This window comes from Uranotaenia lowii, chromosome 2 (genome assembly GCF_029784155.1).
Source record: "Uranotaenia lowii strain MFRU-FL chromosome 2, ASM2978415v1, whole genome shotgun sequence".
Taxonomy (NCBI): domain Eukaryota; kingdom Metazoa; phylum Arthropoda; class Insecta; order Diptera; family Culicidae; genus Uranotaenia; species Uranotaenia lowii.
In genome coordinates this window covers 247385837-247402992 of record NC_073692.1, presented here as the reverse complement: position 1 = coordinate 247402992, position 17156 = coordinate 247385837, and the positions used below count along the sequence as shown (strand labels likewise).

Genomic DNA, 17156 nt, shown 5'->3' with positions numbered 1-17156 from the left:
ATTATATAGTTACCTGATATAGGAACTCTTAATTTTACGGTTTCAGCGTTTCGAATTCTGTACAAAGCAAGAGCCACTACATGATGACACCAAAATATGTCCTTTGTGTCACAGCTGCATGTTACTGAAGTTATTTTGCACCTGAAAAATTAAATATTTTTGTACTTGTTCAATAATATACTTATGCATATGTATATGCTAAGATACAAAATAAAAATCTAGATTCATTAGGAAATTTACGTATCCTGGGTTCCCATGGATCATGGCTACGGTGTGCAAGCTTGTGATAATGATGGTTATAATTGAAGGGACTATAGTAATATAAGGTTGTAATCATTTAGAATCCGGGCAGTTAAAAACATGTGTATTTTACTATTAATTTGATCGAAAAACTTTCTTTCCATAGTTGGCGATACTAACTTTTCTCTGGTTCTGACTATTTCGATTTTTTTTTCTGAAGTATGCAGGAGCGAGAGGTTGCTAGTTGAACTTAAAAAGAATCTTACTAACAATCCTCTGAGAGGATTCCTCTCCTTTTCCCCATTGACTACTAGGACGTGGCCGGCGCCGTTATTAATCATATAAATCCTTTTGAAAAGGAGAGCATCAGTTTTGTCCAATGAGAATGGCAGCATATCTCAAGCACCATTCCTTTGGCCTAGGCGACATGGAACTTGTTTTGCATAGCCATGCCAGCGACCATGGAATTCGAAATGTTTAGTTTGAAAACAAATGTAAAAAAAATCGATTTAAAAAAAACTGTAAATTAAGCATTTCGAGTTCAATGATTTAAGGTGGATATGAGTAGTCAATCAAGCTAAGCTAAGCTAGCTAAGCTGTTCATTTAATCGAAACACTTTCTATGGAGGAAATGAAGGTGTTAATATGATAATTAATGTAAAAATACAAAAAAAATATCGTTGATTACAAGAAATAAACAAAAGTTCATGAATTTTTAAAGTCGACAATGAAGAATTTCCGATCATTATTTCTTCTCTCAGCTTGGCTATCTGCCCGAATCACCACCCACCGTACCTACTCGGAGAGCAAACAAACACGTTTAGCTGGGCGTGCTGCGTGTGGTTCTAGAAATTCAGGAATGATTTTACGTTTATAATTTTCATATTTTTGTGAAATCTCACAGCGTGAATTGTTGCACCTCACTAGAATGTAGATTAAATTAGCTTTCCAATGAATATACTTTTTATTGGTCCAAACAAAGTAAAAGCACTGGAAATCCGGGTACAACCTGACGGTGGACCACAAAAACAAATGAAGTTCCAATTTGTAAAAAAATCGCGCAAAGTAGTCAACTTTGAGAAATTCCCGTTAATTCAATTTTTGTTGCATCAAAAATCTAAAGACAACAAAATGTCAGAATTAAAATAAAATTTGTAATGATATTTTTTTCAAAGCTCTACCACCGCTCAAACAGTTTTTACTAGCAATCTAATGAAAAGTAGGTTTTTCAGACCACTTTTTTGAACTTTTTGTGACCATTTCATGAAAAAATTTAAAAAAATATTTCTTGGCTTCATGATGTAGACATTAACTTCAGCTTTCATATTTATGCATAAAGCAAATATTTTTTGGACGTGTAATATATGAACTACAGCACTTTTCCTGAGGCAAGTTTTTTCGGATTTTTTTTTCTTTCATGCTGAATAACGAGAAAACGATAAGCTTTAGCTGTATATAATGTTCTAAACATATTTTACTGACATTACAAGGTTTCTATTGATATACACTGAACCCAAATTCACTCTTAAAATACACATGATTTTTCACTTAAAAACAAGGATCCAGTGATTTTCTTCCATTCAAGTGCGACATATACATTTCACTTGGCAGTCACTTAAATTCCAAGTGAATTCATCCACACTCACTTCAGTCGTCACTTGAATTTGAAGTGAGAAAAAATATTCACACCCCCTTCACTTGAATTTCAAGTGAATGTCAGGTTGTAATTGTGTTTATTTTCAGAGTTCAAAATGGCAAATTCTAAAGAGCAGCGTTTAAAGCTTATGCTAGATTTGGATTTTCCCAATTCTTTAATAGGCGATTTTGGCGGTAGTTTGTGTTAAACGTGATGCAAGAAAAAGTTATTTAAAGGTGTTATCATGTTTCAGCTTGTGGGTTGGACTGGACAGATTTTCTGGTTTGCAGCAGGGAGGATTTAGAAGTCGCACTATCCGCGGTAACCGATCTGCCTTGGGATTACGATGGAATTTTCCAATCAATAAATTTATGGCGAAAGCGTAATGTAAGTATTTGAAATCGAAGTGGTGTTCTATAAATGTTCTTTTATTTAAAAACGCGAGAGATAAAGCTTTGTTTATATGTCTAGAAAAACGTTATACGTGAACTTTTCGAAGGGGGACAACTATCGGACCCGGAAACGAACCAACCGGTGGGGAAAAAAGTTCGTTTGATTGATAACGGAATTCAGGAGTGTGTAGAAAATCCCGCAAGTCCTTTTGAACAACAAGAATTGTTTGTTGTTTACGAAGAATCTATCGTTGCTTCAACATCCGGTACTTCGTCGGCCAATCCTCCAGCAGAATCAGCCAGTGAAACAGAAAAATTGGAAATATTTTCTCCAATTGTTTTGGAGAGAATATTGAAAAAAACAGAAGGTGGAAAAAAGATCATAGCTGATTCTAAAGTTGGACCATTATCGAGCCACAACCAAAAAGAACTGTGTAACATCATTTGTGCCTATCATCGTGAAACAAAAAGCGGCATATTGAGTGCGAATCTGCAGCTCTACGATCTGGTCATACGATCACTGTTACCATTCGAGAAACCGGTAGGTACAGCGTGTGTTTTTAAACTTAATTTAAGTTTATTAATTGTATTTTCTTTTTTTTCAGAACATATATTACATCCCAGCCGCTGGGAATAGAAGAAACCCTGGTGGAAAAATTGCTAACAAGTTAGTTAATTTGAAAACCAAACACAGGAGACAAGTTGCACTCGAACAGGACTACCAAAAACAGTTGGGAAATGGTATTGTGGTCCCTGAAATTGATGGTCTAACCAAAGCTTCCCATGAATGGTTGCTGCTAAACCGCGATCCTTGGCAAACAGTTTTGCAACAGTGGGAGATTTGTTTCGAGTTACGGAAACCTCTGATGAAATCATGTTCCAATATTGTGAAACTGCTTTCAACATACCCACATTATAAGTTGGAACATGGATATCAACTGGTAAACTACTGGGATTTTAAAACTTCAATACATTTAAAGTTTCTTTTTTATTTTTGGCAGATCGATATCGATTTTCGCATCCTGTTTGGAAATCGTTCTAACGGAAAACGTTTGAAAGAGGTGATTCCTAATATCACTGGATATCTGTCGAAAAAAGCCCGAGATCCATCTGCAGTTGACATAATCCAATTTTTACAGGATACTTCAGCGCCTGAAGGTACGTATGAATAACTGAAACGAAAATTTAGAGTTTATATTACCAATCATTTCAAAACTAAAATTGTAGATTGAACGTTTAGAAATTACCGAAGCAAAAAAAAACATCCAAGATAATATTTTATAATATTGGCTTTGGTCCCATATTTCACCGTTGTTGTTTCTGCCACGCAGGTCGAGAACATAGTTTACGCTGCTCATATTCATCTAGATGAAAAACACTATTGAACGTACACGTCGAGGTGCGATTTAAAACAGAGAGATTCCAATTCTTATTTTAATTTAAAACCTGGCAGTAAACAAGCTTTTTGCACTTGTCTGATTTTCAGCAGGCTGAACATAATTTGACATACGATGTTCAGACTGTTCAATGGCCAGGTTTCAGAGGTTTCACTGTGTACACTCAAAAGAAAAGGATAGTCAAATTACTAAATCCGTGGTTTGAATGAACCATATTTTTGAGTCAATAATGTTTTGTTCTTGAATTTACTTCACGCATAGTAATTTTACGATGTGTTGAATTTTGCTACCCATAGTAATTTCGACTACGTTCGTAGCAAAATCGTCAATGAAAGCATGAGTTATTGTACATCGGGCGTAGCAAAATAAATATGTTTGAGGATTGCTGTTTGACGATTGAAATGTTTTCTCTTACGTTCTTCACGGAAAAAAATTGCATAGGTTTCTGAAATACAGCTTCATGATAATTTTACTATATCCATCATTTAGTATTTTCAACCATGATTTAGTATTTGCTACTAACAATCTTGGCGATAATACTACGACATCGTATTTTCACTATACAACTTTTGACAGCTCATAGTAATTTCCTCGTGTCTAAATTACCATGCGCATAATATTTTGATATTGCACGATTCGTGTTCTTGCAATTACAATGCGCATAGTTATTTTGACTCATCGTCCTTCGTGTTGTCCGTAATACTATATTCATGATAATTTCATCACGGTTCGTCTGTGCGTGGGTGTGTGTTGTTCGTTTTATGCTCAGATCTAGTTATTTTACTATGCGCATTCGTTTGAGTGTTAGATTTTGTTGTCGTTCGGCAGTCGGTTCCAATTTTCGGTTCCCGGATAATTAATAATGTTGCTCCAGGATACCTCGAAAAAGTGGCATTTATGATGTGCACCTGGGGCACGTGCCTCAAAATTGATGAAGCAAATCGACTGTGTTGGATGCTGACAATGCTCCGCCGGAGGACGAAAATCGTTAAGAAGCTCTTGCTGTTTGCGATCTAAAAACAGCCATCCCACTACATCCCAAAGGATTTTCGGATTTTTTCGAGGACAGCAAGACGGGGCTAAACGAGCCTTTGAAGAGACGCATCCGGACAGCAGATTCGTTTAATCGAAAAATGCCATTTTCAGGTGAGAATGCTTCTTGTTGGATAAGCAAATTGAATATTGCAACAAAGATTTACAGTTTTTTTTCTCAATTTATTTTAGTGCCGAGGATTGCTGTTCTGGAGGTCCCCAACCGTGGGAACCTTGATGTAGCTGGGGAAAGTTTCGGGCACAATTGGCCAACGTCGGAGGAAGATTTTTGGAACAAAGGATGCACATCGCTGGGCCGAAAATGATGTCATGCCGGTGAGTGAAATTGTTTTTTTCTTATAAATTAACTGCTTATTAAATCAGCAAACAGAGAAATTATTCTATTTCCTATAATTAATTGTTTTCCGTTTTTTCATTTTTATTTCAGACGCTAAGGGTAAATTACCAACGCGGTTCTCTTCGATACAAGTGAAGGATGTGAATTGCTAATTAAATAAATGAAAATTTAATTTGAAATAAAATTATTATTTTGAGGCTTTCGAAAATATCATAATGTATGGTGGATCTAATTTGCTGAAAGATCATTATACCATGCCGCATGGTAGTTTGCATCTTGATACGATACTAATTTTGATAATAACTAAATGGAAAATTTCACTTTTACAATGCACGTAGAAGAAGGACTCGTTCTGTCATTAACAGTTTTACTGAGAATGTATGGTTGAATTTACTATGCGCAGCAAAAAAACAACAAATAGTAAAATTACTATGCGTGAAGTAATTTTAAGAACAAAACATTATTGACTCAAACATATGGTTGCGTGTTGTTCATTTGAACCACAGATTTAGTAATTTTACTATGCTTATCTTTTGAGTGATATGTATTTGACGAAAAATCGATGATTCCCATGTTCGTCGTAGAATATACTCTCAACATATGAAACACTGTAAAACAATAAATAATTTCTTCAAAATTAATGAATGTGATTCATGTCAGGTTCCTTATGGCACTAATATTGCGAGCATGCATTCGTAGAGCCACTTATTTAGGAAAGGCACTGAATTAGGAAGTACTGACCAAGGAGGCTATTTTAATAACCATTGCATTTATATGGGTGCGTGTTTTATTTAAACCACGGATTTCTTAATTTCACTATTCCTTTTGAAAGTCAGATAACATGTTTGTTTCGGCATTATTTCTTAATACAGATTTCAAATGTTTAAAACATAACTATTAACAGTACTATTATTGTATCTGTCATTTTATAATATTTTGCTGTGTTCTTACAGATCCTAAGCTTTGTGCGTTGATCCTTGGTCTGGCAACCGTATTGCCCCCAATCGCTGTGACATCTAATTTTAAACCGACCATTCTGAAGGCGCAGGAGGATATCGTGCTATGGGTAGAATGTGAAGACCAGATAGGAACATTAATAGAAAACATTTACGCAACGTACGCCCAGTACAATATACCCATCGTGCCAAAATTGGCGGTTGTCGGCAACGGATACAAGGAAATAACTGGTCCATTTTATGTATTTTACAAGGATTTTTACTATAAGCTAGCTTCTGTAGAAAGGGCATTAGACGTTTTGATAAAGCTAACTGCAGTATTTGGATTACCTCATTCAAAAATTTCGAGGCTTGTTTGGCAATTTATATCCTCTGAAATCTATCAGTTGGAACACAAGGAATCATACACCAGCATCTTAAAACTCCAGCAGTATTTGAGGCAAAATGAATTGCATGATTGCTGAATGTTCAGAAAGTTTCTCTTCTGCTCTCGAATATTTCGTCCACTTAGAGGAAGTTCATAGAATTCCAAAATATGATTTTCGTTATGAATGTACTTTCCAAAACTGTCCTCAGATATTCAATCAATGGCAGCGGTTCAAGAAACATGTAGTAAACCATAAGTTTCTAGCGCAACAACCATCTGATCACAATCAAAACAATGATTTAAATGAACAATCAGAGTGCCAGAACTCGAAAAGAAGAAGACTAGATACTCATTTAATTGAGAATGCAGGTCTATCCAATCAGCAGGAAGATTCTGCAACTAATAATACGATTCAAAGTACACATAAAGACGAACTGACCTTTTCTTTTGAAGACCCTGAACAGACGGAGATAGCTTCAGTTAATTTTACATTAAGTATTTGTATGCCTAAGTTTTTTGTGACTTCTTTTAAAACTTGTTTTTTTTTTTAAAGGTATGCATATGCGGCACAACATAACAAGAAAGGATGTTTACTTCATCCAAAGCGAAGTCAATAAGATAACTTCAAAATTGGCGTGCGCAATTGAGGACTTGACCTTAGACGTTACAGATGCAGAAGTTAGTTTCAAGTTAAAAAAACACCTTTGTACTATGAAAAACTTGTTCAAAAGCTTCAACACAGATCATAAGTTGTTCAAATATTTGGAGAACTTAAATTGCTTTGCATTGCCTTCTATCATCACTACAACACAAGATCAAATTGTTTCAATGCCAATCGATGCATCGATAGATTTCGAATTTGAACCAAAACAAAATTTTCTTCTATTGATGCCATTAGAATTTCAAATCAAAGCATTTTTCAACTCTCCAAATATTCTGCAAGCCACTCTTGATAATACTTCAAAGCTTAAACAGTCATTAGATATTAAGAACTTTGTCAATGGAAGTTTATGGCGTTCAATTGAAAATAAATATCAAAATGATATCATTTTACCAGTCTGGCTGTATAGCGATGAGTTCGAAATAAACGATAGCCTAAGCTCTCACTCATCAAGGCATAGTGTTTGTGGTATCTACTACAACTTCCCAACGATTCCAGAACATTATAAAGCTAAATTAAGCAATATTTTAGTGGCCGGCATGCTAAAAAAACAAGACATCAAAAATGTTGGTATAAACAGGCTGATTAATGAAATGATTAGCAAATTTAAAGAAATTGAAACTAAAGGAATTTTGTTTGATGTAAATGGACAAACCATCAAGATAAGATTTGTGCTATCTTTGCTACAAGGAGATAATCTTGGAATCCACACTATGCTCATGTTGGCTGGTGGATTCAATGCGAGATTCTATTGTCGATTTTGCAAAAGACCAAAAGAATTGTTAAAAAATGATACACACGAATTTTCTGATTACATGAGGAACAAAACTAATTACAATGAAGATTTGCTCATCGCCAATCAAAGTGAAACAGGGATATCGGGGAACTCCGTCTTTAATGACCTTCCGTCCTTTCATGTGGTAGAAAATAAGAGCGTTGATCCTATGCATGATCTATTTTCTCAAGGTATTTGTAAATTTGGACTGACAGAAGTTTTAAATTATTGTATTTTTAAGAAGGGTTACATCAACTTAAAACAATTGAATTTGCAAAGGCAGATAATAGCTAAAACTTGTATTGACGAGGAACTGAAGCGTATGCCAGATATCGGAGAAATATATCTTCCTAAACAAAAACACAAATCTGTGACATTCAAAATGACTTCTAGTGAGATGCGCTGTTTTGTCCACTATTTCACACTATTGATAGGAGAATTTGTTCCATACGAAGATATGGTTTGGAAGTACTGTTTGTGTTTAATAAACTTGATAGATTTATGCCTGAAAAGATCTTTTTCAAACTCTGATATAACAAGGCTTAAAAATGAAATTGATGCACATCATCGAATGTTTGTTGAGCTTTTTGAAAAAGATTTAAAACCCAAACATCATGTTATAACACACTATCCAACAATTATAGAAACATCTGGTCCTGTTGCGAACATGATGTGCTTTAGAAATGAAGCGAAACATCGAGGCTTCAAACAGTATGCACACGTTACCTCGTCCCGCAAAAATATATGCTACACTTTATGCATCAAAGCTAGCTTGCAATTTTGCTATGATCTTCTCAATCAAAATTTTTTTACAAAAGAAATTGTGGGAGACTTTGAATCATGTGATATGAAATGTAGACACTATTTCGATAAAATTGTACAACCAATTCAAACCAATATTAAATTTGAAAATGTCAATTGTAGCAGTTCAGTTGAGTTCAAGGGAACATTATACAAAAGAGGTAGCTTTTTGGTTAAATTAGAAAATTCTATTATGAACTTATACGAAATTGTAGAAATGGTTTTGAATGGAGAGGAACTTTATGTTGTTTGCGATTTCTGGGAAGTGGGAATATACAACAATCACTTCTTGGCATATGAAGCCAAAAGAAGTACATCGCAATTATTTATTTTTGAAATCAATTTCTTCGACGGCCCACCATTAAAGTTAAATTTCATTTCCGGTAGATTTATGTTTAGAGTGAAAAATAGTTTTAATAATTGTTATTAGAATTAAGAAAGCATTTTGAATTAAAATTAAGTTTGTATTGTATAATCATAGAATAAAAATATTAGTATTATATTATGTTTTAAATAAAGCATTAATCATTCGATAACGTTTATTAAATATTTTTTTTAATTCAGAACACTAAGCTCAAATGAAAGAAACAAAAATTGAATTAGAAAAGCAATGCTCCAGAACGACCATTTCAAGTTTCACTCCATATAAAATTAACTAGAAATTAACTTGAAACTTACTAAGAAATTCAGATAAATTTCACTCGAACGTCATAGTGTAATTCACTTGACCGGTCACTTAAGTGAATTCACTTGACCCATCACTTAAAATTCAAATGAAATTACGTATGGCGAGAATTCACTACAGATGTCACTTATTTTTTAAGTGAAAATTATTTTGGGTGTAAGTTTTGTGTGAAGTACAAAATAATTCAATCGAATTAAATAGATTTTACTTTTGGAGTGTCTCACTCTAAGTCGGAAAAGGGAGTTTTTTTTGTCCAGGCTTCCAGGGTTCGTCCATAAATAAAGTAAAGATGCAACATTAAAGAACTTTTGAATTCATTTAGGGTCCCCGAAGAAATTTTTCTTTTTTGAAGCTTCTGAAAAAAGTTACAAGCATTTCAACTTGCAATAGTATCAAAATGACACTCTAATGCGGATGAGGGTTAACCTTCCAAAGCCGTTCGCAAAATTTCCGTACAAATCTATTTTAGATAAATTTGACCTGTAGTTTACGTACGTTCTCCTGGCCGCAAATATTGACCGATTTCGATGAATTTTAATTCATAGTATAGATAATTTATTCTAGTTTCTAAATATTGAAAAAACTAGTCAAAATATTTTAATATATCACCAGTAGCTGATTCCGAATGAAAAAAGTCCCGAAAAAGAGCTCTTTTTAGAATGCTTATAACTTGTGAGAGGTTCCAAATATTGCGCTAATTTTATAATATTTGGAATTGTCAAGAATAAATCTATCCATGGATGTATAAGTTTTTGGTGGTCCAAAGGAAGTTTTGGCCGCTATCCTGGAACTTCCGGTAGAAAAAATTCTTACTTCAAAAAAGTCACCCAATTTTGGCTTTGCATTGCTGTATCTCGGTCACCAATGGACCTATTCTTCAAATTAAAATTTTAGTTTTTTTTCGTTAACTTTATTATTATTTTCGTAGAACATAGTTGGTTTCTCAAAAATCTCAGTCGTTCAGTATGTGGTCATGAAACTCACATCTTTTTTTGTCATTTTTCAAACTCCCCCTAGTGTCGGTGGGTTTACGGGATTTTGTTAGCGTGATTTCTCCAAAATTTGAAATCAAATTGGTCACTTTTTATATACCTAGAGATTCATTAGAATCTCCTCTTTCGATGGGCATACTTTTAGTGTGGTGTTTTGAAAATTTGTAGCAACGTTTTTCGAATTTACTGAAAGCTGCCAGATTTCAACCAGTTTGGCCCACGTTTTCAGCAGGTCGGTGTACAAATCTCGCACCCCTCACTTAGCCGCGGGAGAAACAAATTCTTTAGCTCTCTTTTTGTCGCTCACCAAATCTACCACCCAACCCGACAGCAGGAAGAACTGCCGTCTCGCCGCGTGGTTTGTTGATTGATTGTGCTGATGCTGATACCTTTTGCATAGTAAATGTTTTGATTTTAAAATAGTGAAAGATTATTTCTCCAAATTGAAATAAACTTCTTGAATCTTTTTAGATATTTTATCATTAGAATTCTCCTTGATACAGTTTGAAATGTTATCATGATTCTTTTATTTTATTTCAAGCAGTGTCTACTGCAGGAGACACAAAATCTATGATTTAAGTAACAAATATTCTGAAATTTTAATCAAAAACTTTAATCATAAATCGGTATCTGAATCGGAATCTGAAATCGGAATCTGAAATTTGAATCTGAAATCTGAAATTTGAATCTGAAATCTGAAATTGAATCTGAATCTGAAATCTGAATCTGAAATCTGAATCAAGTAAGTATACAATGAATTAAAATTCATCGAAATCGGTCAATATTTGCGGCCAGGGGAACTTACGCAAACTTTCGGGTCATATAGACCCGAACAGCCTAATTACGGATTTTTTTGAGGGACCACTTCCGGTGGTAACAGGAAGTTGTCTGGTACTACAGATTGTGTATTTCGTGATTCCCCAGGGAGGTTTTTAAAATCAATTTTTTGCGATTTTTCCTCGAAGAGTTATGATGATTTTAATGTGCGCTACGGGTCATATTGATCCGAACGGCTTTGGAAGGTTAAGAATGTAACAAGACTGTTGGTTTTACAAAAAAAAATCTATGGCGGTAGTGGTGAAAAATGGTTAAAATACTGCTCAGAATGTCATTTAATTAGTATTTGCGGTAGGTTTGTAAAAAGTATCATGATTGGTAAGAATCTGCTTCTGTGGTGAGAAAACCAGAGTTTAGGTGACAAAAACTCTGGGTTTTGCTGACTTCAAAAGCCTAAAAAGAATATTTTCGTTTGTTTACTTCGCATTCTACGGTCTCAACAAATAGATTTTACAATTATTTGATTTTCATGAAGATCTTGTAATGTTTCGGTAAGATTTCGTAAGCTCGGCTGACATCGGCGTGGGAACGAAATTCAGTATCACAAAAATAATAAAATCGAGTTCATTTCGAAGCAGCTAAATCCACCAATCAAATTGCCCCGTGTTCTTGTCAAGCGGGAAATATTGGGTTATAAATTAGTGGAAATTGAAAAAAAAGGGTGCAGTCACCTAAAATGTTGATTAGATAGGTATTGGTGGAAAAAACTGACTGATAAAATGAATGAAAAAATGTGCGTTTACTGAAGGGAGATAGGTACCAAGGGTAAAATAGAAATATTTCTTACAAACAACGTTTAAATTTTTTTCCCTAAATTTTTAATAAGATAAGTTTAATTTCCTTCTTGATAAAATGAATGGTTTGAAAAATACACCAATTCATAATTGTCCCATATCTAAAAGAGCTAAGCATTAGATGCCGGATTCTGAATATTTTTAATCTGAATTCTGGGATTATTTTCATACTTCGTAGTCTGAATTTTCAGTCCGGCCTCAAAAATGCATATCTTTATTCGAACTTTCAATTAGAAATCTTAATCCTAATTTAAAAATTAACCTTTTTAGTTTAGATTTTTGTGATATCTATATGATTCTGAAACTTCAAAGGTGATTCTGTAATTCAATCACTTATTAATGCTTAGTTCTTTTAGAAATGGGACAGTTACGAATGCGTGTATTCTAAAAACCATTCGTTTGATCGAAATACTTTCTATGAAGGAAATGACAGTGATCTCATGACGGAATTAGGAACATGGTACGACAATGAAGGAACTTGAATGAGGAAAATAAATCATAAATTGACTAAAAAGTACGTAATGGATTGATCTATTTCCTTCATAGTTTCATAAAACAGTATTAGAAATATAGTTCAATTACTAAACATCAGTTTTAAACCAACGTGGTAGGCAAGTCTATTGAAATAATGAAAAAAGCTTCCTTAAGCCGTTGTCTTAGGGTCCTTTACCCTAGCTGATTCGTAATTAACGAAACTTTATTATTTTTAAGCCACTTCAAAGCGATTTTAATGGAATGTCTGCTGGCAAAATCTGACAATAACGAAGCAAAATCATCATAAGATTGAACTTGAAGAATAATCGGTTATTAAGGATCGTAGGTTGCGAAAGGCACATACACAAGATTACTCTTTTTAGGCTTCAAAACCAGCGAAAACTAAAGGGTTCATTTTGAAAAATTTTTTTTTTTACACAGGAGCAGAATTTTGGCCAATCGTTATATTTTATACAAAACAACCAGCAAATACATACTTTAAAATGCTAGGGACCTTGCCACGATCAAGAATGTTATAGGATCCAAACGCTGGAATTTTTCTGGAATATATTTTTTCGTGAGATTTGTCGTTCATCAGAAATCACCTGTTTCATTGCCTCGGTACCTGTCTACCTGTCATACAGCTTACGAGCTCTGGAACCAGCAAAACAATTTTTTTTTTTTTAGATTAAGTTTGAATGACTCATAACTAGGCAATACGTTCAGCTAATCGGAGAATTATTTTTTTTTGGAAATTTCATTGATCTACACTTAGTTTATCGCTTATTCAAAATTATAAATGCTGGTATGAGACTTGACTTCCCTGATGACCCATAACCGTATTTGCCGATCAAGGGCTTCACTATAATGCTCGATTTGAACTTTGTGGACATTTTGACAGTGTTTGCATATATACTTTTCCACCACTCAAACACAGTAATTCTTTGAATAAACAACGGTTTAGTCAGCTATCAGTTTGATAATGACGGATTTTTAAGGAAACTGAGCAAAACTATTTTTTTTTCTTTTTCTCTTACGTCGTAAATATCTCAAAAAACGCGTGAATATTAAATTTTGAAAAAAAATTGATCACAGGCAGCAAAATGCTGTCAAAATTTTGAATGTTAACTAGTAAATAAGCTATTAGCAAAAGAAAGTGTCCCTTTTCTAAAAGAACTAAGCTTTATCTGAAATTTTTAATCTTAAAAAGAATTAGAGTGATGTAGATCACTCAATTTAAATTTTTTGTTTCCCGCATATGTCTCCGCATGTTCTAAACACATTGCGGCCCAAAAATTATTGCGCCAGCCTTAAATTTTACTTCGGAAGTCCGGACTTCCGACTTCCAACAAAGAAAAGTGAAGTACTTTAATGTTGGAAGTCTGTTTTTTATTGCCTGTTCATTAGCGACGCTTCTAAAAATTTCATTTAAATGGACAATACGAGATATTTCGTTCTGTTTCGGCTGCCGCTTGTATGTTACACTGAGAAGCATAGCTCAAATGTAATGAGTCTAATAATGGTACTTTTTTTTACAATTCCTTTATTTGAAACGGCTCATACCTTTAGGCTTTAAGGAGCCAAAATCGATTTTGGTGGTTCACAATTGTTTGCTTAACTTAACACTTTGTGAGAGAAGAAAGGAAGATAGAAAAGGAAATATGAAAATAAAAAAGAATTATAGACGAAGATCGATAGCTTTTAGAAAAAGGTAGATTTCGAACATGTAGTCTAAATCTAGCACAGCTAGTACATCTCTCACTGGAACATCAGGTGGTTTTCCTTGGGCCCGAAGGAAGTCTATTAAATTAATGATACTTTATTCTACAAAATTGAACATAACACTTCCTATAGTTTGGAGATAAGTGTCAAATTCGTAAAACTTCTTCTAGTGGTTTCTGGAATTTGGAATTTCGAATTTAGGAGCCAAACGTCTTAGGTTTCTTCGCGGTCTTTAATTTGTCAAGAATTCACGATTTTCAAAAGTTCAGAATTGAGCTGAGTTAATTTTTTTTTGTTTAAACTGAATAAGACAAGTTCCTCGAGGGTTTTCTGTTTGTCAGCAGCCGTAAACTAAATTAAAAACGGCTGAGTAAAGTCACATAAAACTCATTATTAAATTTATTCAAAAACAATCTTCGATCATAACACCTTTGTAAAATTTAGCTTTTCATGACAATAGTTAACCTACTACAGATGAGTTAGGACTTCGTGATTGAATTACTTAATTTATATCACCCTTTTTACGTTTTACTAATTTGTTCACAAAATCCATTCGATATATTTAGTGAACTTTTCAAAGTCGTTCCCCCGTTCTTAATATGTTCGTGACATTTCTGCTTTTTTTTGCAAGTTTTGATTCAGCATAAAGTGTAACTCTGAAAAATAACATGAGCTTCTGATGAAGTTTTGAACATCATTAATTCTGGACTAGGGGTAAATAATTTCAGTTAGCAGAGATATTAGAGTTTTCAAGGTGTGGGTAAATTCAGTCAAAAACTGAATAACTTCAATTCAAAAATTTACACCACAACTAAAAAGGCACAATATTATATTTAAAAAAACTTATTTCCTTATCGAAATGTTTAGGTCTATTTATTTCATTTTTCTATCAATAAACGCTATAGAAGTTAATTACCAAAACTCAATGTAATCAAGCTTCAAGAGTTATTAAAATTTATTAAATTTTAAAACATGTTTTTATAATTTACTGCAATACACAATATCCGTGAGCTAAAAAAAAGTGTATGCTATTTTTTTACGACGTTTTGTTATTTTATAGCAAATGAAATATTTTGGAACTGGAAAACTTCAAATCACCAAAATGTATGCGCCGAGCTTAATGATCCCGAATTTTAGGTAATTTCTGACTTCCCGCATTTTACACATCCCGACTTCTTCCGGCTTGGATTTTGAGTATATTAACGAAAGATTTTTGCAATACATTTATATTCACCAGAAAGGCAATTTCATACCGGTTCTAGTGAAGTTATTACATACGTTGTAAGATGCTTTCCAAAAGTTGCAAGTGCACTTCCGAGACAATGTGCTGCAAAACGGTTGCGCTGTTGGTGATTTTTCGTACCTTTTCTAAAGTTTTAGTTTGTTGTAAGTTATAAAATATTTTTGTTATCTATGTAAATATTCTCGCGAATACTTTATGTATTGAGATAAAGTTATGAAAAAGTATACTACGTTATTAATTCCAATATAAATAAGGAAAGTGTATTAAGTGAAACTCACTAAAGTAAAAAAAAAAATAATGCTTCGCTGCTAAAATTTTTTTCATAAAATTATTCAGTCATAAAAATGATTAATACATTTTAGTTAGACCGCTGAATCTAATAAGCAGGACGAAGGTGTACAAAATATCTTAATAGTTTTTTCGGTCAATATTTTATATTTTGCCTGCAATGCATTCATCAATAAACTACGTTTCTATCCTGGGTATGTTTTCCAAACCTCGATAATATGAAGCAAAAATCGACCATAAACCGACCTGGATACACCCCGGTAATGGACCCCGACCGCCAAAGCTCAATGATGAAATGAGTCATTTTCCGTTTGAAGCCTTTTTCCCGGTGCCGCAATTCGTTTTACCAATCACATTCTGTGTACAGCAACGCCATCCTCTCAATTACTCATTCTCTACTTTACCATGCTTTGAACCCTCATCCCACACACTTGCTGCTTCCAGGGCATTTTTTTTGGGAAATAAAATATATCTCTCACCACACTTACCTATCGAAGCTGACTGACACTTTGAATTTTTTGTTCTCTTCGATGTTGTTGGACGTGCCTGAAGATGACGAGGTTGATATATTGTTGAATCCGTCACGATCAATATTTGGGTTGTTGTTGTTGTATTGCGGTGGTATCGGTTGGGCGATCCCTGGTGGCGGAGGCGGAATCACCACAGGACCCCCAACTCCAATAGCCCCGGGAGGAATTGGTGGTCCGGGAGGTAATGGAGCCTGATGCAAGGGCGGTGGTGTCAAGGGCCGATGGTTGTGAGGATTATGATGATGATTGTTGTTTCCTATGTAGTTGTTGTGCCCCTGATGATTGTTATTGATGTTGGGGTATTGGTAGGATGCAGGGTCGTTGCGATTTCCACCGGATGGGTTCATTGGTGATGTACTTGCAAATGACTGGCGGTGACTGGGATTGGGTGGATAACTCCATACGACTCCGCTAAGATGGAATCCAACCTGTAAAACCTCCTCCACACATCCGGATTCCACGAGTTTTAATCCAGCACAGAAACTAAGACTTTGAGGTTCCACAGAATTGAGCGATGATACCCTGAGAAATAGAAAAGGAGATGTGTATGTACTAAAATTATCTTTAGGCTCAAAAGATGCGTTAGTGAAGAAAATTGTCAAACACTTTACCAACCATTCTATTAACAAATACGGTAAAGCATTTTGAAAAAAAAAATAATCGAAAATATGAGAATGAGGTGAAATTTAGATTTTTTTCTATTTCCTGAAATTTTCTACTTTAATTGTAGCCTATTATTCTATAAGAATCAGCATTCATTCAATTATTTCACTTTGCATGGTTGGTACTTCACCAATTTAAAATCACTGTACCATCAAGTACAGCCATTCACCACCCAGGCACCATTTAATTAACCGCCCAAAATCATCATAAAATGTGTATTTAAAAAAAATTGCGAGAGGGAGGGGGGCTGCTTGAGCTCCTAGTACATAAGGGGTTTTGGTTACTAGATAGTACATATTTGAAACCAACCACC

The 17156-nt window shown here is 34.3% G+C and overlaps 2 protein-coding genes across 7 annotated transcripts in view; one reads left to right on the top strand and one right to left on the bottom strand.

Moving 5' to 3' along the window:
* Positions 1-17156, bottom strand: part of LOC129749159 (uncharacterized) — a 65964-nt gene that overhangs the window by 7561 nt on the left and 41247 nt on the right. For all 6 annotated transcript variants that reach the window (XM_055744053.1, XM_055744054.1, XM_055744055.1 and 3 more), the window contains 2 exons: positions 16139-16702; positions 14-141 (listed from right to left, as the gene is read on the bottom strand). In XM_055744053.1, the coding sequence (XP_055600028.1) occupies positions 14-141; positions 16139-16702 (692 nt within the window). The remainder of the gene's footprint in view (positions 1-13; positions 142-16138; positions 16703-17156) is intronic.
* Positions 1515-9085, top strand: LOC129749161 (uncharacterized). The gene is made up of 4 exons (XM_055744061.1): positions 1515-2809; positions 2874-3426; positions 6009-6873; positions 6932-9085. The coding sequence occupies exons 3-4, from the start codon at positions 6456-6458 to the stop codon at positions 9043-9045; spliced, it is 2532 nt and encodes an 843-aa protein (XP_055600036.1). The 5' UTR covers positions 1515-2809; positions 2874-3426; positions 6009-6455; the 3' UTR covers positions 9046-9085.

Excerpts from the sequence above, each read along its gene's own strand:
- LOC129749161 (XM_055744061.1), top strand. The coding sequence starts at position 6,456 with ATGAATTGCATGATTGCTGAATGTTCAGAAAGTTTCTCTTCTGCTCTC. Across the intron at positions 6,874-6,931 it reads TTCAGTTAATTTTACATTAA|GTATGCATATGCGGCACAAC; the intron begins GTATTTGTATGC and ends TTTTTTTTAAAG.